Source organism: Liolophura sinensis, chromosome 7, assembly GCF_032854445.1.
Source record: "Liolophura sinensis isolate JHLJ2023 chromosome 7, CUHK_Ljap_v2, whole genome shotgun sequence".
In the NCBI taxonomy this organism is placed as follows: Eukaryota; Metazoa; Mollusca; class Polyplacophora; order Chitonida; family Chitonidae; genus Liolophura; species Liolophura sinensis.
This window is the reverse complement of record NC_088301.1, coordinates 34,893,595-34,917,441: the sequence shown is the minus strand read 5'-3', so window position 1 is coordinate 34,917,441 and position 23,847 is coordinate 34,893,595. Positions and strand designations below refer to the sequence as shown.

At 36.1% G+C, this 23,847-nt stretch overlaps 2 protein-coding genes across 9 annotated transcripts in view; both read right to left on the bottom strand.

Annotated features, from left to right (window-relative positions):
* Positions 1 to 604: 604 nt before the first annotated feature.
* Positions 605 to 12,502, bottom strand: LOC135471625 (ankyrin repeat domain-containing protein 66-like). 4 transcript variants are annotated; one of them, XM_064750921.1, is made up of 4 exons: positions 12,336 to 12,502; positions 2,612 to 2,782; positions 2,099 to 2,327; positions 605 to 1,209 (listed from the first exon to the last, which is right to left on the bottom strand). In XM_064750921.1, exons 1-4 carry the CDS (start codon positions 12,397 to 12,399, stop codon positions 1,119 to 1,121), a joined length of 555 nt encoding a protein of 184 aa, XP_064606991.1. In that variant the 5' UTR covers positions 12,400 to 12,502; the 3' UTR covers positions 605 to 1,118. The 4 variants fall into 4 exon arrangements, with proteins under 4 accessions (XP_064606991.1, XP_064606993.1, XP_064606994.1 ...); XM_064750923.1 differs by lacking the exon at positions 12,336 to 12,502 and adding an exon at positions 10,150 to 10,451; XM_064750924.1 differs by lacking the exon at positions 12,336 to 12,502 and adding an exon at positions 8,867 to 8,940.
* A 623-nt stretch (positions 12,503 to 13,125) lies between these two features.
* The window catches only part of LOC135469614 (coiled-coil and C2 domain-containing protein 1-like), a 29,605-nt gene continuing 18,883 nt past the window's right edge, over positions 13,126 to 23,847 (bottom strand). For 2 of the 5 annotated variants that reach the window (XM_064748117.1, XM_064748118.1), the window contains 4 exons: positions 17,583 to 17,640; positions 17,085 to 17,214; positions 16,568 to 16,692; positions 13,126 to 15,522 (listed from right to left, as the gene is read on the bottom strand). In XM_064748117.1, coding sequence (XP_064604187.1) covers positions 15,478 to 15,522; positions 16,568 to 16,692; positions 17,085 to 17,214; positions 17,583 to 17,640 — 358 coding nt within the window. In that variant the 3' untranslated portion in view covers positions 13,126 to 15,477. Of the gene's footprint in view, positions 15,523 to 16,567; positions 16,693 to 17,084; positions 17,215 to 17,582; positions 17,641 to 19,292; positions 23,434 to 23,847 lie in introns of those variants that run through there. The other 3 variants (XM_064748119.1, XM_064748120.1, XR_010444342.1) reach the window with 2 other exon arrangements.

Here is a 23,847-nt window from a genome sequence, read left to right as displayed (position 1 = left end):
TTTGAAATATAAATGTACTTCCACAGAATTCAATCAAAAAATTCATGTTGATCAGTTTCCGCTGTGTGGCTGTTATATAATATCGTTGATACACTTGTACTTTTCTTACAAATTGGATTGATCTTACTACTCCTTTTAACAAAATATGCCACACTATGCAGACAACTTTCAGTTACTTAATCAATTTAATCTATCACAGAATGCCAAGTATGTTTTCATCGTAAAAAACGCCTGTTTGGAGATTTGTTATAGAATAGACTACATGACATGATAATTGTATCTGTTATTATTTTAAAAACTACTTGTTTATCTCACCGCGTATATAAGGTGTATATTAATATTTATATTACTTGATATGAAAAAAGTTTTAAATGTATGTATGCTTGGGTTTAAACGCAGTTTATCAGTCATATTACGACGAGAAATAACTATGTGTATTGTGTTCCTGAATTTTAGATCTACTGCATAGTCTACAATATGTATTTCAGCTTTTATGTATTACTTCCATCATGTTCAAGTATATATACATATATGAAGGGGTAAATAGCCAATAATAATAATAAAATATAGCAGGCGAATTTTGCAATGTTTTATTCATGCGCCATAGGTTTCAAAGTATAATACTGTAGAATGTGTGTATTCTGTTGGGTAAAGTCACGGATATAGCCTCTGCTTAAAATACATGTATACACTACATCACCACTAAACATATTTTCTCAGCAGAAAATGTGCGTATTGAAAATATGGAACATGAGCTAATAAAAGAAAGCATGATGGAAACATCTCCGAGAGGAAATTAATAATGTAATGGGCCTATTTTTGATGCCATTATATGTAAAACTATGCATTTAGAAATAAACAGGTAATTACATCTCTAACTTTTTCTGAAATTTTCGGACGGTGAGTATCAAGAATGTACAATATTAGGCCCAATGAGTAAATAATTGCATGAAGCATTATTCACTTCATGATAATACCGCATTTGTACACTGTACTTCTCACAAGGTCCTTTCTTCACTGAGAAGAGTTAGATTGCTGTACGCCAGTCCAAAAAATTGTGAATGTAAACCAGGATTGGCATTGTAGATATCTTGGAACAAGCGTCGAAGACAAAACCGTCAAGAACCTTCCGTATCCGCCTCCGATTCGTAGTCAGATCCTTCTATATTATCCAATCGCAATCGTTTATCCGCCCATTCGATTTCAGCCCTGCATAAAGAGATAATAAGAGATAAGAGATGAAAACAAACAAGTAGCAAGCCCACAGGATTAATATAGAGATTGAACGTTGAACACAAGAGTATTTGCCGAAAGGCGGAGCTGGGAGATGGTGTAGACCAAAAAGTTATCTCGTGGGTGGTGGGTCCTTGTGTTACAAGAAAAAACCTTTTCACCGTTTACCTAATCAGAGCGCTTGATTACGATATGAACATACTAATGTCGGCTGATGAGGACTATATCCTTACTCAACCGTCATAATGTCAAAACCTGAGCTGATCAACTATTAACTGACGATACCATGGGAATTTCGTGCTCTCAAAATGTAGATTTGATCTTTCTTTCAGACAGAGTATCCAAAATTAGTCCAGTCCTTTATGATAGTCAAATAGGTCAAATTCCTCGACCAGAAAACAATGGCGAAACAATTTCGTCACAAGAAAATGGATCCTTACCAGAATATGAGGCGAAGATTATTAAACATTACTCAGACGTCAATGTTTATATAGAGTACACAGTGGTGGTGGAAAATTTAAGCACGTCTATATTATCAGGTTTGACCACCACCAAGGCATGTTTATTGGATTACCCTTTAAATGCCGGACCAAGTCGTGGTGGAATGTATTGCGGAGTTACAAACACACTGCTGTTTGTAACTATAGAACCAGACACTAAGTAATTGAAATGCATATATATTTACTTAGGACTCTTACGGAATAGAACAACAGAGGAACCTACTGGGTTAAAGATTTTTCAGTAAATTTGCACATTTGGAAAAGATATTATTTTCTCTCTTGTACTATGCACACAGAAGCTGTGACCCTGTACACCGTTGAAATTGTAATCGCTCACGTATGTACTTTAATAGACGTGTACTTACAGGAATAAAAATTTTGCACACTCCTTATGGCCGTAGACCTCCGTGATTGCCCTGGGTCTGTCTCCATAGCGGTCCTTCAAATCGACCGGTACCCCGGCGTTATTCAGGGCTCTCAATGATGTGAGCTTTCCCGTTTCCGCGGCGCAGTGAGCTGGCGTCCAACCGGTGTCCGTTCTTGCGGTACCCTTGGCTCCATTGTCGAGGAGCAGACGGATGCACTCTACATAACCTTCAACATTCACACATTTCATATTTTAACAGGTACATTTCTTCAACCAGGGTCCCTATATAAGTACCGTACATGGATAATTTGAATTATCGATGAATTGATCAAATTGATTTTGGATATAGGGCCTATTAATAAAATAAAGTATTTTGAGAAATATGTGAAAGGTATTTAAATGTGAGACATCTGAGTAACTGACAGACAAATCCGCGAATGATAAACGAGATTCAGTGTCCTTTCCATTGGCTACCTGACCCCTTCGGTTCCATTTGTTGAAGCTGTCTCACCTTTAGCACATGCCCAGTGAAGTGCCGTTCTGTTGTTCCATTCCACATCTTTCAGGTTGACATCAAATTTCCCGCTTTTAACGCATTCCTCTAGAGTATCATAATCTCCTGTGGCAGCTGCGTCGTGGATTTCCAGCCCTGCCATTACTAAAGCATACCAACCATTTTGGCCTGGAAAAAAGAAATTCAGATAAATTAAGCCTTGATGATGAGCACAAGTGAGGTAGAGTTTCCTCAATTCTGGTCTATGGAGCCAACAGCATCCCTAAATCTAATTAGTTACATGTTCCATTCATTTATTTATTTATACATATTTATTTGTTTATTATATGAAGTGTAATACAAATATTCATCAAGACCCCGTGAACAAAATGAGAACGGAGCGGAAAGGCAATGCGGAAAGGCAATGATCTACACAGCTTCATCTCTGTGTTTTATTACATACAAGACCTCAGTTAAGTTAAATCTAAAAACTGAAAACAAGAAATATTTATCATATTGCTTTCGCGTCATGTTAAATAATTTTTCATTTATATGATGGCTGTCAGCTTTTTTTGATGGAGGGGAACGGTGGGGAGGGGGGGGGGTCAGATAGATTATCGTAGGCTTCGATTTGTAAAGGTTCAGGTGTCTTACGAAGAGAAATCATCCACAGTTTCACGGTGTATCGAATAAGGGCGATAACTTTTATTATGTCTGCTATGGGTCCGCCCACCTCAGATTTTATATACAGCGATATACACCACTTGTGCCACAAATGTCGTCCTTGTTACGATGTACCGGCAGTTTGACGGTTATAAACTAGTAAAGACACCAATGCACGATATTTGACGTCGCAGATAATAAGGATATGGAAACAGATTTCACCATCTTTCCACAGGTACACCGGTTCATCAACAAGAGTCAAAGGCTATATAAATGCTAAAATTACCATATTTTCTCACTCCAGCTTTTGTATTGCAAAACATAAAAAAACAGCAACACTGAGAGGAAATTCGACCCTTAGCACCATAGCGGAATTAGGTAAAAAAAATGCAATGATGACAGTTGAAAGTTATCAGACTTCACTGGTCTAGGATTGCTCAAAATGCTGCGTTGTCATTACATTTAATATATAAGGACACAAGAAAATCGAGCTATCTTGTGAACCAACATTTACTGCGTATAGCAGTTAAGAGAATTCAACCTTCATCAAAGAATGAATGGCTTACTATTCCCTCTAAACCTATGTTACTTACCGGCACCGTTAGTCAGCGGTAATTGTGTTTTAGAACGCCTTCGAGACATGAATGGTATCTTTCAGGTAAGGTGGTATACAAAGTCTCGGTCTATCTTTCTTCTTGACTTATAATCACGTTTTGAAGTAAAGCTCATACCCTGGCAGAGAAATTGTCGTATCCAGTCTTGTACTTGTTTGAGAAATAGCCATTTTGCCTACATTAACGGAGGCTCGCGGTAATGTACATATGTAAGTATAACAGTGATTCCGCGCGACAAACAAAATGCCACAGGCACTCTGGTGTAGGACCAACAGTTGTGGATTGTGTACCTTCCCTGCAGATTTAATGGCGTGCGCCTGCGTCTATTGAACAGATTTCGGTGATCGTTATCCGATATTAGGCTAAAGCTGTTTCTGCACCAAGCGAAAAATATAAGAAGCTTTCTAACAGAAGGGTTTTTTGTTTGGTAAGTCTTACAATACCTACATAACCTCTTGTTACAGCGATCAAGATAGTATTTATTTATTTCAGTGGTGTTTTACGGTGTACTTCAAGAATATTTCAGTTACACGACGGCGGCCGGCATTATGGTGGGGTCCTCATCCAATAAACTTAACAGCAAGTAGTAGGCCTATATCTTATAGTCCACGAATCCATGCAATTTCATACGATTAAGCAGAAGAACCTATCCTGAACTAACAAGAATTAACGAATGAAACGCATTCACTTAAGTTTTTTATACTTATAGCCGTTGACCAGACCCCTTGATCATATAGTAATCTGATAGATTAGTTAAAATACGTTTCCACTCTGAGAAAAAGCACATATATCAACTGTTTTCCCAACTTCTTTCTGAACGTTGTTACTTAACAAAAGAAAACAGATTAGCGAACACGTTTGAATAAAATTTGTATCCGTTTTTTAATTGTATGAGGTTACTTTAAGTTTGGTTTTGCGCCCCTACTCCCGAAAATAGGTGCGAGTCGTTGAGGTTTGATTTATTTTCTTACAGTGTCCAGAGTAAAATCCATTATGCCATGATCAAACAGTCTGCAGTACCAGGTATATTCTACATCACTTCTTCGAAATTTGAATGTCTCAGATCAAACTGTGAAACCTCAATACACGATAAAGCACGTGCTTTATAGAATGCATTGTGTCTCTTGACTAGCGTGCAGGTTGTACCATCATGTGCGTAGTTACAAGCATAGCAACACGTCAACGACTCAAATCAACACCATTCTCACAAGGACGTAAGGTGCAGTAATATATTTCATACCACTATGGACAAGGAGAAAAGATTCAACAGAATAGGTCCATCGCTCACGCAAGACACCATTCAATATTTAAAATAATATACCTTAATTCTTAGAATGAAAGAGCTATACAGGTGGAGTCCATATCTGTATGTCTCTATACTTACATCGGCTCTTTAGGCTGCAGGCTATCTCACGAGTATGGGGCTTTACACGTATATGTCCATCAGAACACTGGTTAGACTGTTTGCATTTGCCATTTATATAAACGGCCTCAGTAGGCCGAACAAAGATAGTACATGTTTATAATAGATAATGGGTAGACTTTTCTACCTTAACTATATAAATAAGTTAGAATCGATTGATTTCTTGCCAACAAATGACCCAATTATTGCAATGGGACAAAATATTACACGTTTATATGTACTCGAAATCTTCAAAACGACAACGATAATGTACATTCAATTTAGTATCGTCAATATAAAACAAGAAATATATCCAAAATGGCTGAAATGCATACATGAATAATAAGTGCCGGTGTATACATGTATCGCAGCCTTTGTACTATATATAACCCAGATCCAGTGTTGGATTTGCACTAATTCCTTCATTGATAACGAAGATTGGAGAAGAAACACTGAATAAATTTAGCGAATTGATCACACAGCTAGGATCTACCGTCATTTCACACTGCGTCAAATTGGACGCACAACCAAGATCTATGTCATTTTTACCTTGCATCCAATCGATCACACAGCTAAGATCTATGGTCATTTTCACACTGCATCCAGTTGATTACAGAGACAATATCTGTGGTCATTTTTACGCTGCATCCAGTTGATCCGGTAACTGAGATCTGTTGTCATTTCACACTGCATCCAGTTGATCACAAAGCTAAGAACTTTGATCATTTTTACACTGTATCCAGTTGATCACAGCTAAGATCTATACAGCAGCCAGTTTTGATCACACATATAAGATCTGTGGTCATTTTTACACAAAATTCAGTAGTTGATACAACTAAGACCTATGGTCATTTTTACTCTGCATCCAGTGAATCAAACAGCTAAAATTTATTTTAAATTTTACACTGCATCCAGTAGATCACACAACTAAGACTATCGTCATTTTTACACTGCATCCAGTGGATCAGACACATAAGATATATGGTCATTTTTACCCTATATACAGTTCATCACACAGCTAAGATCCATGGTTATTTTTACACTGCATCCAGTTGATCACAGTTAAGGTCTTGGGAAATTTTTACACCGCATCCTGTTGATTACAGCTAAGATATTTGGTTATTTTACCCTGTTGTCACTTGCTCGCACTGCTATTATGAATGCAGTCATTTTACACTAAATTCAATTGCCCACGATAAAATATTTGGTGAATTTAATCAGTAATGAGTTTTCAGACATGTAATGTCGCTGATAATGAAGTTCTCAATTGAAAACCCGAACAAATGTCCAATATGAAGTGAAAATTCTTGATTCCTTATACATGAGATTTTTTTACACCTTTTTACATAAAACGCAGCTGTTCATACAGGCAAGATCCATTGTCATTTTAAACTGAATTGGGAAGCTCACATAAGTATGAACCATGATCATTTTAACTGCATTCAGTCGCCTAAATAGTTACGACCTGTGGTCATTTTACGCTGCATCGAGTTCATTTTTTTTTTACACAGATAAGATCCATCATTTTAACAATATCAATAATCGCAAGGCCAATTCCACAACATGGGGGCCTCCGTGGCTCAGTCGGTTAGCGCGCTAGCGCAGTGTAATGACCCAGGAGCCTCTCACCAATGCAATCGCTGTGAGTTCAAGTCCAGCTCATGCTGACTTCCTCTCCGGCCGTAAGTTGGAAGGTCCATCAGCAACCTGCGGATGGTCGTGGGTTTCCCCCGGGCTGTGCCCGGTTTCCACCCACCATAATGCTGGCCGCCGTTGTATAAGTGAAATATTCTTGAGTACGGCGTAAAAACACGAATCAAATAAATAAATAAATAAATTCCACAACACGAGGTATAACATAAACCACCACAGAACTAAGAAAGTATATAAAGTACTACCACGCAGTATCGTTGATACATTTTACTACAACCGCTGGAACAAGATTGCAATAAACGAATGAGTGCCTGGTTATTTGGTTATCTTATATTAATGGATCGGCGTTGGTTGAGCTTTTTTAAACCATGATGCCATTTTAAACCCACCTGCCATTCTAAGATCAATGATCCATACGATGGTGTAAGTATGGCTATACGTTATGCGATAAGCCAGTATGTACAATAGCTTAGGTTTGGACGTAAAATATAAACATCACAAATAACAATCAATTTTCTTTCATTTAACCAATCATTACAATTACTGAATTACTGTATGTTTTCACAAGCCACAAAAATTTACAGATATATACCCTTATCTGATACTGTGATCAAGTCCGATAACTCGTCCTCGGAGTCGCACAAAATGATACTGGAGGGCGGTTTTGTTCTGGCAAGCCTTGGCAAGGGCCTCTTTACCAAACTTTTTGGAACGAAAGGCGCACACGAGCTTTCAACAGGAAAGGATAAATCCGACATGACAACAAACTCAAGATGTGTACTCGCGAACATGAACACATGGCCCAGTGTTGTCCAATACCAACATTATGGCTTCACGCAGTTCGAGTTAAAGTGTTATTAGTTGCACTCAATGTATCAGACATGTGCTTTCAAAGCTTGGCAAATAATTGAACCGATAATTGCACGCACCATAGACCGATCTTTATCTTTACACCGCATACCTATGTCTAGATTTGTTCAAGTAACAGGTCAGTGGAACAATTATTTGTGTGTACCCAATTGCATTTCCAAAACTGGTCCACTGTGCGCTAAGGGTCGTTACAATTAAACAAAGCTATCATGAACTCAACGCACCGATTGTTGGTGTGACACAAATGCATTTACATGTAGGCCTATGTCCTTGTATTGTATAGCTGTACAATACCTACATTATAATAAGCAAAACTAAACCAGATTGCGCGGTAGTCGTTTATATAATAATAAATGTATATGAAGTCACTGTAGAGGAGAACATTTGTAAGTTCTTTATGACAACACCTGAAGAGCACATGGAGTTAGATGAAGCATGTATGCGAGTATATATCTCACACTATAATGCGAGTCAATCTCACACTATAACGTTTTACTAGGACGGCTCATGAAACTATCCAGGTATCTGCAATTTAAATAGGCCTATGTAACATTAACCTTACAGATCAAGGTGACGACATATACGGAAAATGTCAAAATATATGCCTAGATAAGAAACTTTTAGGGGTTACTGGTAATAGCTGAGGTACTTCCTGTACATTCTTGATGAAGCATATACACATTCATCTACAAAGATCTTTCTCATACTACTTTGCATATCATTACATGCCTCATTTTATTTAATTGGAATAGTTCTTCGATTATTAAAAACCATAATATACTTCGAATGGAGAGATCATATTAAGTAAATGGACCATGTCAACAAATATACTCTACCTTAAAATGCAATGACATCTTCTGTATTAGAAAGAAAACTTCGCAGCCCAATGCTTTCCAGTAAGTTAATAAGTTAAGGGTAAGTTAATTCATAATTATATTGTCAAAAACCTGTGTCCACGCAGGTATGGTCTGGCAAATCCGCACTTCAAAGAAATATTCTTGGGATAATATTCCGAGAGTACGATACTATGTTAATATAACACATTATCTTTAGATTCACATATAGACCTACCCTACATACAAGGTAATATATTTTGCAGACGGTATATACACTACCACGCCATGGAGGGAAACGCATGTTCGACGAATGATCGCAACCAACAGTGTTATAAGAAAAAAGAATGCCGAGTAAGAACCCAATGCCCTAACCAAACAGTAAAGTTAAGTAAAGTAGAGTTAGACATACATGCATAGGGGACCTGCAACCTTGACTGCAAAAAACATCAACCCAAAAACCAAAGAAAACAAGAAGAAAAAATAAACAAAAAATGTATGGCCTACACACACTAAGCCATAGGTCAAACAAACCGATCTCTCCACACTGCAATTGCTTTCACATGTTTGGTGAAAGTTCTCTGGATAAGCTTGCCTGTAAATGAATGTATGTCATGTCAGCTTTCGACCTCTAACACATCATACTTCACAGCCAGGGGTGTCTCAGCTCGACTCTTTTGCAGGCAATACACGTAGATATAAATTAATGGCCAGGTGTAAACATGACAGCATAAGAATGTGTCAGAAGGTGAGAAAATGCAAACATACAACGCCATCTAGGTTACATACATGTTGATTGATTGTCATCTCGTATCACAAGTTAAACACCAGACCATATACATGTACAATAACATCAGCTAATATGCCTATGTTCATACAGTCCCTACATCTGTACAATTTAAAACCATACAGCTATAAAAAAAAAAAAAAAATCCCAGTAGGCCTATGTTATTACATATCCATCCTACTTCCAAGCGGGTATCGGTACACCATCACAACAATTCTGATATACCGAATATATTTAAAAATAACAAAAACAGCTCTTGTCATCGAAAGTGATCAGCATTTTGATGGAAGAAATATTAGTATATATACTATGATGTATGTTGTGAGTGCCAGTATTGCACTTATGGATTATGGATACATTGGTGTAAGAATCACATGCTGAACATATCATTTAATCAACTTTGGTAATAAAGATACCCAGAAGTAAGCGACACTCATCCTGTGGCACATTTCCACACCAGTCTGTCGGTGCATCTACAACAAGGATCAGAACAATGCAACCAAATGGGCATTTTTAAATAATTTATCTGTAGAAGAACCAATGTGAATCTAAAATTTGTCAAATTTGAGCTAGCATAGCATAAGCCCCTTGAATACCGCAAACAAGACTGTGACATCTTTTCACCTGTAAGTATCTGAACACAATACACTTTCGTATCGACATCCGCTATATGCAACACCATTCGTGCTGACCAACAGTATATAATGCTTGTTTCTAACAGCAGTTATGCTTACCTTGCTAGGCCTACTTGTGCGAGTCACAACGTCCCTTTCGTTTTTGATTTCTGGCAACACATTTCGCACTCATTATCTCATTTAGAGGTAACAGTATTAGGACATTCATACCAGGAACATCAACGCTCGTATCAAGATTAACGGGATCAGTGGGCTTTGGTGTGGGTTCTGCCTATCTGAGGTGCACTCAGAAAGAAAGATTTAAGATCGACCCGCCCTGTCAAAACATGTCCACATTCCATATAAATAAGATTAACTTTTCCTCAGTCCTTAAGCGTAACCCTTCACAGCACTTCATTACTGTTACTTCAACAAAATAAGCAAAGCGAGACGAGTCCGTTCAAAAGTGAAAACGTCGTGCTGTGTGTTCGTAAATGGACACATGAAAGGTGCACGGTCACGCCATGCAGGTGGTCATCTGTGCATATATTTGGTACAATATACACAAGTACGTGAGCGCACGTACGTCAGATTGACTGGACATTGACTGCAGATGCAGAGATTATATAATACATTTACATTCCATTACCATAGTTTAAAAAATGAGAGATAGACAGCGAAAACCATTCCCAACCATCGTACGTTAATCAACTCTGGCAAGGCAATTTTGAAGGAGGTGCCTTGGAGTGCCTTTCATTAAGAGCATTACCAAGTTCCTCTGCCACTTAAGACAATAACATCACATCTTATTCAGCTAAATTTCGCTTGCTTACGTACGTGGCTCTTTATCGCTATTATGTAGAATAGCAACGCCATTTCGGTCCTTTGAGGACTGATTTGATTTATTTAAAAACAATTTTACGTATGTCGAAACATTTGCGTGACCTCAAAACCAGTCTGTTATCTCAAATGCAGGGTTATGTTGATAAATAGGGATCATGTATTTCTGATATCTCAAATCTTTTCCTGATATACCTTTTTCAACATATCCATAAAGATCGTCACATCAGGATTCGAGTCTTGTCGTGAAATACTCTAGCACGTGGTAAACCGTCACATTTTTAGAGAGTATGCATTTTCTTAACATAAATTAACACGCCAAAATGGGCACGTGTCTCAAAAGGAATTCAAGAGATATATCCCAACCATCGTACGAAAGAAATGCCTTTAACTGGTTTTAGACATACAAATCAAACAGCGGATGGAAAGGACGGAATGACAAGTGTATTTCCAAATTCCTGTTCAACTTTAGACAATAACCCAGCTTTGTTTCACGTCTTATTTCGCTAACGCTATTACGAACTCAAAAGGGATTCAAGCCATATATCAACTTTTCGTTTATTTGATATCTTGAATTCATTTCAATGTATTTGGAAATCATTTTTTATTTAGGCTTTTTTGTGATTTGGAAAGGGCAACCCCTTAATCACATAGATCTATGTGACAAAACATGTCGCCATGGGATCAGCGATGGTCAGGAATAGTATTATTGGGTTAAACCTATCTCGAATGTACACAGAGCCAGAACAATCTGTTTCATCTTCGACAAAGGTTAACACTCAAAAAATTAATCTGTTAATTTTAACAGAAAGTCTTTTATCTGGGTGATGCTACTATGTATTGTTATTGCAGCAGGTTATTCTGATAAATATAATACACATATTCAACATAAAGATTCTAGTAGATTAACAGGGCATTATATTGAATATAACAGAATATTTTGTTATAATAACGGAATACATTCTAGCATCACTCAGACAACAGACTGTGTTAAAATTAACAGATTATTTTTTTAGTGTATACAGGGAAATAATGGCATTTATCTGGAAACCCTTTATTTTGGAATCTTTCCAGAACATAGTAATTACAACATAGCATGACCTGATACAGAGCATGTGGCACATGGCTCCACGGAAAGAATCTTTCCCAAGGCTAATACAAAAGATCTTTCTGCACATATATGTAGGCTGTATGTGTAAAGTAACAACAGCCTTAACATTTTAACCACAGAAAATTTCACTGTTCCTTATAAAAGTGACAACCTCCTCGCTTGCACACTAATATAAAAGCCCAAGGTCAAACGCCATTAAAGTCAAAGCTTTCATGGTGACACGAGGATTACAAAGTTATAGATACCATGCCGATTTGTCATGAACCGTGATGAAATCTTAATATTTGTCTGATGAACTATGTGGACATTACAACACTTTACACTCTGATCATTTAACGTATTCACATTCACTAACCTCCATCCACGAGGTCAAAAAATAATTTCGGGTCGCCAGCCTTGAAGGATTCAGTCAGAGACATATTAACCCGTAATTAAGACACAAGTGTGCCACAGATGTACGTGTACCCCATCATAACTTCACTGGTAATACACTGGACTAGTCCTGAACACTTTGGCTAGCTCATTTTCAAGGCTTCAAACAAAACCTGCACAAAACAGGATACTGACTGTCGTAAATCATATTGTAGTAATAAATCTGTCGCTTTGGGTTATTTCATATAACTTACGTAACTGTCATAGTTATATTCAAACTCTTCATGCTGGCTGCCATAACTCTATTTATCCAAATTCACGTCCGAGTGAACGCTATAGCTTCAAGTGCAGTCGCAAGACTGGGGCCTACATGTCTTCTGCATGACGCCAAGCACACATTGCCATTCTTACACCACACACTATACATGTAGATTCGCTGATGTACACTTATAGTGGTTTAAGTATACTGCTTATCCAAACCATTTTCTGGAAAGGGTTATTCTGAGAGGAAAACACTCTGCAGATCGACACCACCGACAGGAACCACCAAAACATGTGTATGAAATATACGCATGCCCCACACCACTGTACTTTGTACTCAGCTGTGCGAGAGGAAATGTTACTCTTACCGAAATATTCACCACAAGATGGAGAATCTTCTTCACTCACTGTGACTTTTATCAACTTATGCCCTAGACTGATCGGCAAACCTCCAAACTCAGAGGGCAAAAGCCAACAGGAAAAAACTGAGAAAAACACAGAACATTAGGTCGATACTCATGTATTAGATTATCCATCAATTCAATACCAGACATCCATCCAGTATGATATTCTTGTGATAAATTACATGCCAATTTTACACATCGTTTTAATTTAATGTTTTCTATACACATCACTATGAAGTGTACGTACATACATACATGCATACATATGCATAATATGGCTCATATTGAGTTTAACCTTGGAGTAAGCTTGGTAAGCAATATAAGAGCACAGAATCATTACCACAATCTTCAGGACAGTCAGTGCATTTTAAGTTGTAAACTACCAACAGCTTTATACAATGTGACATGAGGAGTTTACCATGCCAACTGGGTTGGGTACATACATTTGTATTGCAGTACTATGTATGTGATAATAAATACAACAGCAGCAAGCAGCCAGATAAATATGTAAAGTATGTTCAAGACTAAGAACCATTTGACAGTGTCCGTTGCTACATGTAGTCATATAAAAAGTATTAATAATCGGTGCACCAGGAGCCATTTAAGTAGGCCCTAAACATACACCACTAGCCAAAAAAGTAAAGTATCTGTTTAGTATGTACATGTACTTTTAGTATTGATCCACTGAAATTATTACAACATAAATGAAAAATACAATAACCTGGCCAGTAAATTAAAATGATCAAAAGGGCCTACTTCATACATAATGATACATTTTATATCGCATACTTATATTACCATAACATAGGTGAATCTCCTTAAACACAGGTCATTGCCACCATCATACAACCACCATGGTATGTGCAATGCTCCCTAGAAGTCCTTTGCTATTTCACATATATACAAATGACATTCATTTTGCATATCATAGGTTATTCAGTTACTGCACATAATTTTGTCTCCATTACTCCAGTTAAATAAAATGTACTCACCTTCATTTAAAAGATATCATTAACATATAAGTATGTCTACAGAAATGGACCATTATATACTTTCATAACTAACATCTTCCATGGACATTCTGGACTAATTCATGTATCTAGAACCCATCTACATTGATCCAAAGATTTCAACAAGAGCTCATACTTGTGCAATAAGAATGTACATGTACTAATAAATCGCACATTATCTTGAAACTTTGCTACACAATAACAAGGCACTTCACACTATAGATACATCTATATACACAAGGTACCCAACATTTCTCATCATACATTTGTATCTTTGAAAGCAACAGAAATGTAATATTTTGTTAGAAGTGGATTGACTTTACCTTATTCCGAATATTCAATACACCTGAACAGTTTTTAGACGTGAAGGTTTTATGTTGTTTTTTTTTTTTTGTCAACAAAATATAGTATGCAATTTACAATTAAATGTATACATTTTGGGATAAATTCTGGATATCTAACACAAGGACAGCATTTTTCAAAAATCCAATTCACGGTAACACAAACATACATTTCCATGCTTTGTGGTATAACCAGTTTCTATCTTTGAGTTCATATATTTATATTCATAAAATTGATATGTAACACTTTGATCATACATCAGTATCCAGGTACACATAGGTTTAAGTACAAGACCTCTAAAAATCAAAGTAGGCATCACTAAACAGACCACCTAAAACTATGCACACACATACTTTCAGGTATTTTTTTAGATTTTTGTGAAAAGAGTTAAAGGCGCTCAAACATTTGAATTCTAAGGTGGGCTTGATGGGCCATACTATCAGAGGTTAGGAACTCTGACATCACAGGAAGTTTATCCCACTCTAATCATGACACTGAGTGCTGAAATAACTCTTTTTACCTATAAGTAAAAGGTTATTGAAATAATGTTCCCCAAAATTTCTTCCTTCTGGTGAACATCAGGAAAAAAGGTGATGTGACGTGAGTTCCTAAATACAGTCAGTATGGCTCATAAAGCCCACATGGTATTTAAATATCTGAATGCCTTTCAACACTCTTAACAAAATCTAAAAAAAACATAAATTAAAGTATTTTTATGCATAGTTTTCAGTTGTCTGTATGTTCAATCTTACTTCATATTTTAACTTCCATTTACTTTAATGAATTATAATGTTCAGCAGAGTTGAGACACTGTTAATACAGACATGTATTACAATCATACAAACAAAGTGAAAACTGGTCTTGCTACCTCTGGGCTTAAATCTAGAGTGAATGTTAGAAAAAGGCAGCGTATAGTCACAAAAGTGTTACTCAAAGTAACATTATCTATCTGAAAACAGACTTTCACCAGTATATGAATGCACTTCTTGTCTGTAAGTAAACAGTTAAATAAACATGACGCTATGCCATATTCTGAGACTACAATGCATACTAAACAGTGGGTACACTAAGGCAGGCGTCCATTTGGCTGAAACATCCCCATTTTATCCTAAGATGCAGCGGTGTTAAGAATTTTCTTTCGAATAACGTCCAACTGAAAAATAAATCACACCAAACAATTTATTATCTATAATAGCAGTTACACCAGAGTGTACCAATATTGTTCTTTTTTCAGTAATGCTTAATGAAATTTATTATTTCAAAATTTATTCAGTTAACTGTTTTATTTTCAACTGATCTAAAATAATTAGATCTAAGATCTGGTCATGTTCACTGAATGAATATATCCATTCAAACGACAATAAAAATGGCTGCTGAACTGCAGGACTTAATTATATATCTATTTGCTTCTATTCCAACTGGTAAAGTTTACCTTTAAACATCTCTCAAATGAAAAGATTAACAGAGAAAAGAAAAGTGATATATGCCTTAAGGACAAGACAAATCTCATAATTTTTTTTCACAAATCTCGCTTGCGGCAATTCTTGAACCTGCAATGCTGGTGTGTCTCATTTTTATACAAATTGGCAAGGTAGTTGTAGATATACTGTGTTAACAACACTTAATGAACCAATCAAAATGAACATGGGTCACGAATGTCTCAAAAGTAAACAGTACTTGTAATATATGATCATTTTGATACAAGCCCCCAGTGGTGTGGCCTACTTCTTCATCTCATATTTTCTAATATGTTATTAGCACTGTTCCACACACATCTTTACTGGAGCTTAATCTTTACACAGTGATCAACTCATATATATAAACTGAATGACATGAATATAGTATCTTCTCTGCACACCAATAACACTAGCAGCATGAGCAAATTTCGTTTGAAAGTGAGAATAAATTTCTGACCTCCAGTCTGTTTTATACATGTAAGTTAGTGGCAATAAATATTATGCCTGGTGGTGGTTTTCCAGTACACAGGGGACAATGAGATTTACTAGCTTACTTTCCATGTGATCAAAATCTCTTGGAATTTTTCATGCCCTGGTTATATCAAGTTTGCAACAGTTTCATAGATATCCCGTGAAACAGAAAGATACAGACAGATGTTGGGATGGACCCACAGCAATTCTGCTTAGCTCTAATTGGCTGAGGCGTAAAAATCACAATTTGATTATGCTGATTTGACGTACCTCCTTGTCAACAAGTCTTTTCTTCGTCAGAACTATTTGGGCTTTTTGCATGTCTCCTTGCCGAGCTAACTGGCGTGCTTCTTCTTCATATGCTGGAGAGTCAGCCTCTAACTGCAAAACATAGGCTGAAACAACCCAAAAAAGTGATGAATAAACAAACATCCTACTCCCGTAGTTGTACCTGTAAGTGAGGTTGCTGCAGTAAGAAATTATTATGCTGTGAGAATAATTTAAGGAAGCTGAATTTCTACAGTTCTGAAAAGCCTGTTTTTGAGTAACTTCTCCTGGAAATGATGTTGGGGAGATAAAAACAAAACATGTAAAGACGATCAGTCTCAGCAATTTATATGCAGCACTCTTTTAAGGAATTTAGGTATACAGTATGCTATGTTTGCATAACGATGCCACCATGCAACATCTATGTGTATTATTTTGGTGTTGTACCAATAGTGGGTAAGACAAACAAATTTCAGGCAAACATGACTAAAGCAAACAATGTGCTAAGAACCAGCCTCACCTTTCCAAGCTGGTGTTCCACCTTCCTTCAGGGCCTTTTGTTGCTGCTCCATCTTTTCCTGTAGTAAGTTACTCTTGTGGGTCAGTGCCTGCTTCTGACCTTCACTCAAATTGTCTTTCAGGTATGATATCTAATAGGCAAGTCAAAGACATGTACCTGTAAATTTTGTTCAGTGTCACTCTCAGACTATTTTAACTATTCTAACCAGCGTGAGATGCTCATTTAAAAGGGGTATTTCATGCCCTAGGTTCTAAATAAATGAACAATCTAATTTTTTTATTCACATCACTGAGTTTTTAAAAAGTTTTATTAACAATCTTTTCTGTACCAAAATCTTATGAAGTGTTTTGGTGCTTACAAGGGAGAACCTCACATGTGCACCTATAAAGAAACATACTTGTAGGTTCATTCATAGTGAACTATAAAGAGTCTGGAGTTAAATGTAGAATTTTTCAAGAATTGAACAAGTTTATAACTGACATTCTCATAAAAACATACCTGTTTATCTAGCTGCTGTTTCTCAAACCTCAATACTTCCATACTACTGCTCCCTTCACTGCAACATTAGAAAACACCAATACATAATGTGAAATACAGAACACATTCTGATCATTATTTTATTTTGACCCTGAGGAAGTCCTGTTGGAAGATCCACACAATCCAGAATAAGATGATAACACTAAAACTGAAAATATTTTTAGTCATAAACTTTCTTTCCGCAAAAAATTTTCGCATGAGAGGCAAGTGAAAATTATTCAACAGTGGGTGGGTGGGCAGGAGTTGCACTGGAAGCGATTTGTGGGAACTAAAAGGAAAAATTGTCACAAGACATATTAAACCCACAAGCCACAACATATTTATATAGATCAACATTATCCCAAAGCCCAAATTGCTTTCTATTTCATGCTCTGATCTGCTCATGTGAAACTTCATTCTATTCTCTGTGTGCCTTTATTCTCACATTAGCCATTATTTCCCACAACTGCTTCCCACATCCTGAAGTCATCAGTGCCCAAATATGACAGCTGTGGCACAACATGGCACTTCTCCACAAGGTGAATTTGAAACCCAACAATAAATTCACTTCATGGCCCCAAAAATTAATTCATGACATTTCTACGATGATTTGTGGGCAACCTGGTACTGGTAACATAGTACATGCACACATTTATCACAAGAGGACAGGGGTCAATTCAGGTTTGGTCTGAGTACACAGCAGTAAATGTGTGTGTTAATCCATTTCGTCTCATCTTAACAACGGTTACTATTTACATTTTTAAAATAACCTACATTTTCCATTAAATATTACATCTTATAACTTAATTTTGTAAACAATGAAATGAACATACTTTCCACACATAAAGCAGACTGATAAGTGCTGAAAATATATTAGTGAAAGCTAAAAGCTTTTTTACTTTCTTTAAAATGCGTTAAGCTCCACCACTTTTTATTAGAGATAAATACCTTACACTTCAAGGGGACTATCAATCCACTGTTCACAAAATATGATCCGAATGTAACCTTTGATTATATCATGCAGTTCCTCAGTTTCAGCTGACAAATCTTAGATCTTGCATAAAAAAAACATGCAAATAAGTTCTTGAAAAAAACCAAACAGATGTCAAGTTCAAGAACTGTGTAAATTAGTTTATTTCTGATTAACACGTACAAGACTGTATAACCAACATTTTCAACCTAACAGGCTTTTATACAGCAGTCACCACTATGTAGTAAATATACAGTATACACAAAAATATTGAAGTTTTTCCCCTCAGTTCATTCAAAACTTCACACAAAACAAGTAACATATCACAACACAAATACACTGCGTGTCTTCATACATGTATGTCTATTATGACCACTATAAAAATCCATGCCATCTCAGTTACTGTAATGTCCATGAACTAAACCAGTTCCTAGAGAAATGTTTGGGATAGTATGAGGCCTTGTAGAACAATCAGGTAAAGAACAAGTTATGAAAGGCAATTTTGTCCAAATGATGTCAAAATCATTCAAGGACATAATGTCATCAAAGTCAAATGTTAGTGACATAATGTGTACATAGTGATAACACCAGATAAAAGTGGAAGTGACGGAAAAATTTGATTTCCATAAGATCTCTCAGAACCTTTTCCGTAACACTCTGATCTTCTTTCTCATACACACACACATACACAAATATACACAGTTTTTTGTTTGTCTGTCTCTCTGTTTTGGGGCGCGAAAGCTATACAAAGTTTTGTACATAGTACAAATTTCCAACACATCTTCCTTTTGGCATGTGGAAAATAAAAAAATGCGAGTGTCCAGTTTAAAGCCTCTCCTTGGAGATTCCTGTCATTGCCATGATTTAAATTGTGGTTGAAGTTGAGAAGCTTTGATGGGTTTTGCATAAATGAACCTTGTCTTATCAAACTGGGCTGACACAAATGTACCATGCCCAGGAAGGACACTGACAGGAATTGGGGTCACCTGTGTCCTCTGGCCCAAACCAACTGGAAGAGTGAAGGAGGTACAAAAACCTGATAGTCTTGCCTCTTAACAACAGGATGGAATTGGTTAGTCTACTAGTTGGTAATAACTGATGTATGTAAATGTATGTATGTAAGTGTATGTATGCATGGGGTTTAACGTCATACTAAAGACCGGCTCAGACACAACGTCGTTTTTTGGTCCAATTTTTCTTTCTGATTATTGTATGGTTTTGGTTGAATGTTGGGTCGAAAGCTGCTTTCAACATCACGTGCTCACACACACACCGATTTTTGATCTGAAAATTCGAAGAAGCGTCCAGTTTATCGTGTGACAAGTAATAAATCAAAATGGCTTATCTGACAGCTGTCAACTTCAACTTCGACAGCGAAGACTATTTCGCCTATTTCGCACTTGCGACTTTCATTAACTGATCTTTTTACATTAAACGATCCATATCTGAATTGGGATGCATTTTTATTTCTAGGCTGTACCTTTAAAGAGCTGATGTATCTGTACACAGTACCAGACAACACAATCAGCACCATTATCAATGAGACATGCTGTGCAATTATTGATAGTCAACTTACCTAAAAGGTAAAAAGAAAAGTTGCATACTGGTTAAAAATTTATTTCTTTATTTCCACCATACTCAGGTATTTCACTCATACAAAAGTGGCCAGCATTATGGGTGGGAGGAAATGTATGGCCCAGCGGAAAACTGATATTTCCCTCAGTATAAGTCTAATGATTATTAAAGTATAAATAAGTTAGAATAAAAAATATCTGTGAATAATGTTCGAGGTAGCTTTAATTACATTTTTTTTTTCGGTAAGAATTTTACACATCAGCATCAATTTCATTTAAGACCACAATTGTCTAACAAAATAAATCACTTGTATGCCAAGATATTATATTTAAGATAGACAAACATGACCAACATTTACAAAGCTTACATAATGTATCTTGTAAATCAACAAGTGGGGAAGAATGGATCTATTTCTTTACTTTGTAGTGGTATAAATATCTCCTAATTCCTCAACAATTTTGCCTATGAAAGAGCAATTTATGCACATTTTTGACAATATTACATTGGTAGGATTGGCCAGTTTCAGGGCTTTACAAAGGTATAATTTTATCAGTCAACACAGAATAATGCTTTAAGAAAAGGCTGAACTACAGTACTATTGGTCATCTATAAGCATTATATTTTTGTGATGTGCTTAGCTATAGTGATAAGGTCTGAATGACAACTTCTTTGACAACTTCATGTTATTATGTTCCTGGCCATAGGTTGTTCTAAGATTGTTGATTTGAGCCTTCGTCTGCTTGACAGATTCATCTGAAAATTTAACATCTTCGTTTGAAATTGAACTTATCGTTTAACGAGTAACTGGAACTAAAATATCTTTAATACTAGATAAAAATGAATTACATATATGAGAAAATGACTGTACATTCTTTCTGATCATTTATATTAAATATCGAGAAATAGAATTTATTATATAATAAGCTTATTAATGTATTTCACATGTCATCTTTTCTACAAAGAAACTGGCCAGATATTGATAAATTCAGCCTATATAAATTTCATCGTAAAACTGACAAGTTGTCAGTGTGACTTAGGTACATCAGTATTCAGCGAATATTTCACATCACTGAACACTGGGATTTTTTTTATCTGAAGATAAGTTCACTTGCAATAACATTACAACAATATACATCAACCGCTAGTACTAACAAAAACAGGGTGTTCAGTGGCACTCAGTAGCAGGCCAGTCTAAAAAGTCAAAGCCAATTAGTATATCAAAAAAATATGATTTACCTGACATGTCGAGATCCAGCACAATACACAGACTTCACAGCCTACTTTGTCTTAGGTTCCTGTTCATACACTCTTTTCAAAACGGATCATTTTTGATCATTTTTATTCACTTTGATGAAGTTTTCAGTAGTATCTGCCAAGATCATTTGATTGGTCAATCCTCCTTTCCTTTCCATAAAATATGGAACAGGCTCTATTTCATCCAACTCAGTTGAAAGCGAATCGAATGATCGGACAGAAGAGTGTTTAAGTCAACATTTTCCGCTCACACAGCATGATAAAGTCGCATATTTGTTTCCTGCTCATACGTACAGCACGATAAAGTCGCATACAATTAGCCTGAAGTAAAATCGGACGTACAATTGTTGTGTTTGAGCAGGCCTTTAACAATTTTTCAGATGACGACGAGGAATCATTACGTGTGTGTGTTCATGTATTGTGTCTTCCTGTGGAAGGACAGTCCATGCTGCCAAAGTGCTGCCGCCACTGAAATATCATGCCAAAAACACCCGGCATGACACCTCAAACAGTCACATTATACTGACTCTGGATTCAACCAGTCACCCAAGTACTATTTTTGAAGTTTGTGATATCACCTTGCCAGGGTGTGATCCCGAGGTCTCTTGACTTCGAGACAGACGCTCTAATCATCAGTCCACCGAAACAGTTTATAATTCATGATAAACAATACATATTATCTCAACCACAATCATTTAACTATTTTTTAACACTATGGGCTGTGGAAATGGACTAGCTCTTAAATACTACTTGGACGGATATCAGGGTCAAAACTATAACCCTCAGTCAATAGCTGCAAGTATAATGCAGATAAATGTAAAACTAAATTTACAAATAGTTAATCAAAAATGATACATTACATCAAAAACATATAAATACAAAAATGAATACTTTTATGGTACGTAATTGTAAATTTAATGTAGTTAAGACAAGGTTTCATCAAAAGTTCATCTGTCAAGCGTAAATAAATTTTAAAAACAATGTATTTTACTCTCTATAGTGTTGGATGTTGTGGAGTTTGAAGTTCATGTTATAATATTGCAACTCTGAAGCCATTCACGAAACCAATCGTATGAGATATTTAAACAACTTGAACCTGTAAATTTTCATTTAAGTTATTGCATTTTTGCCTGATTTTTGTATGTCTTTCTCTGCTGACACAAACAGGGGAGAATTAAAAATACCTGCTGTAGGCAGAATATCACAATCAACTGCAAAACAACATAAAATATCACAGATACAACAAAATTCTATACAAATTTTAGATACTGGTAACATACATATTTTCCACAATATATCTAAAATTTACTGAAACTTTTACTGTAACAGTTCTGCATGAATATTTTTGCCAATCCTTATATATATATATCTGTCACATATGCGCTTTAATAAAATGCTCTTATAAAAGCACATTCACATTACTTTTCCCTATCACATCTTTGTAGTCAGGTAATACTGTGTATTTTTACAGCGCAAAAAACGTTCACTTTGACAAGATTTTGTAAAAAAATTACAATGTGCAATTAATTCATTTTTGTATATAATTTAATACTGAACCATCAGCTCATGATTTCACCAATACAGACTTAAGCAGGCTGGCTCACTTTCTAGAATTAAATAATTTGCAATGAGTATGTTGCTGTTCTCTTTAGCTTCCACATGTATTTCTACCCTCAATTAAAATACCCAAATTATTAGCCTTTCCTTGAGATAAACTCAAATGTCTCTGCGATATTCTATAATTTGATAAATAACACACAACTCACTCTAGACTCTTTTGCCTGTGTCTTTACAAAAAAAAACATGCTCAACTGTAGGCTCAGTGTGCAAAACAGAGCCATTTATGGGAAAAGTTCACTACTGCATGAAGTGTCTTGTTCTGCAACCACTTGTAACTTTTTTATTATTTGATATCATGAAGATATCAGATTGTGTGCACCACCACCACCAACCATCCAGCATGCTCTCTACAGCTAACATGCACAATGTCTCCAGGCTTAAGACAGCACACAGACTTTTGATGACTGAGACGCTCTGCAATCGATAAGATAAAAAGAGAAGCTGTTAGTAATTGTTTTCCTCACTACTACTTAACTGATCAGAGAAACTGATAAATTTATCTCCATTTTTGCTTTTTCTGATTGGAGATGCTTGCCATGTATATATGCCAAAGATTTCTAAAAGTAAACATTCAGATTTTATAGTTTTGTGAAAGAACTAACCTTGTGCTTGTGTCTTTATAGTGAACATTTGAAATGAGAGCTGCGTTTTGGAGATAATGAGGTTGTAACAGGCACTGAATCAACCTTGGTGATAAATGTCAAGAAGAAGCACTTAAATAAGTACATGTATGCATGTACATGTGTGACTAACATAGACAGATAGAGACAGAGAAAAACAAAACTTAAACTTGAATTGGGATGCTTTAATTTTTGATGCATAAAATTG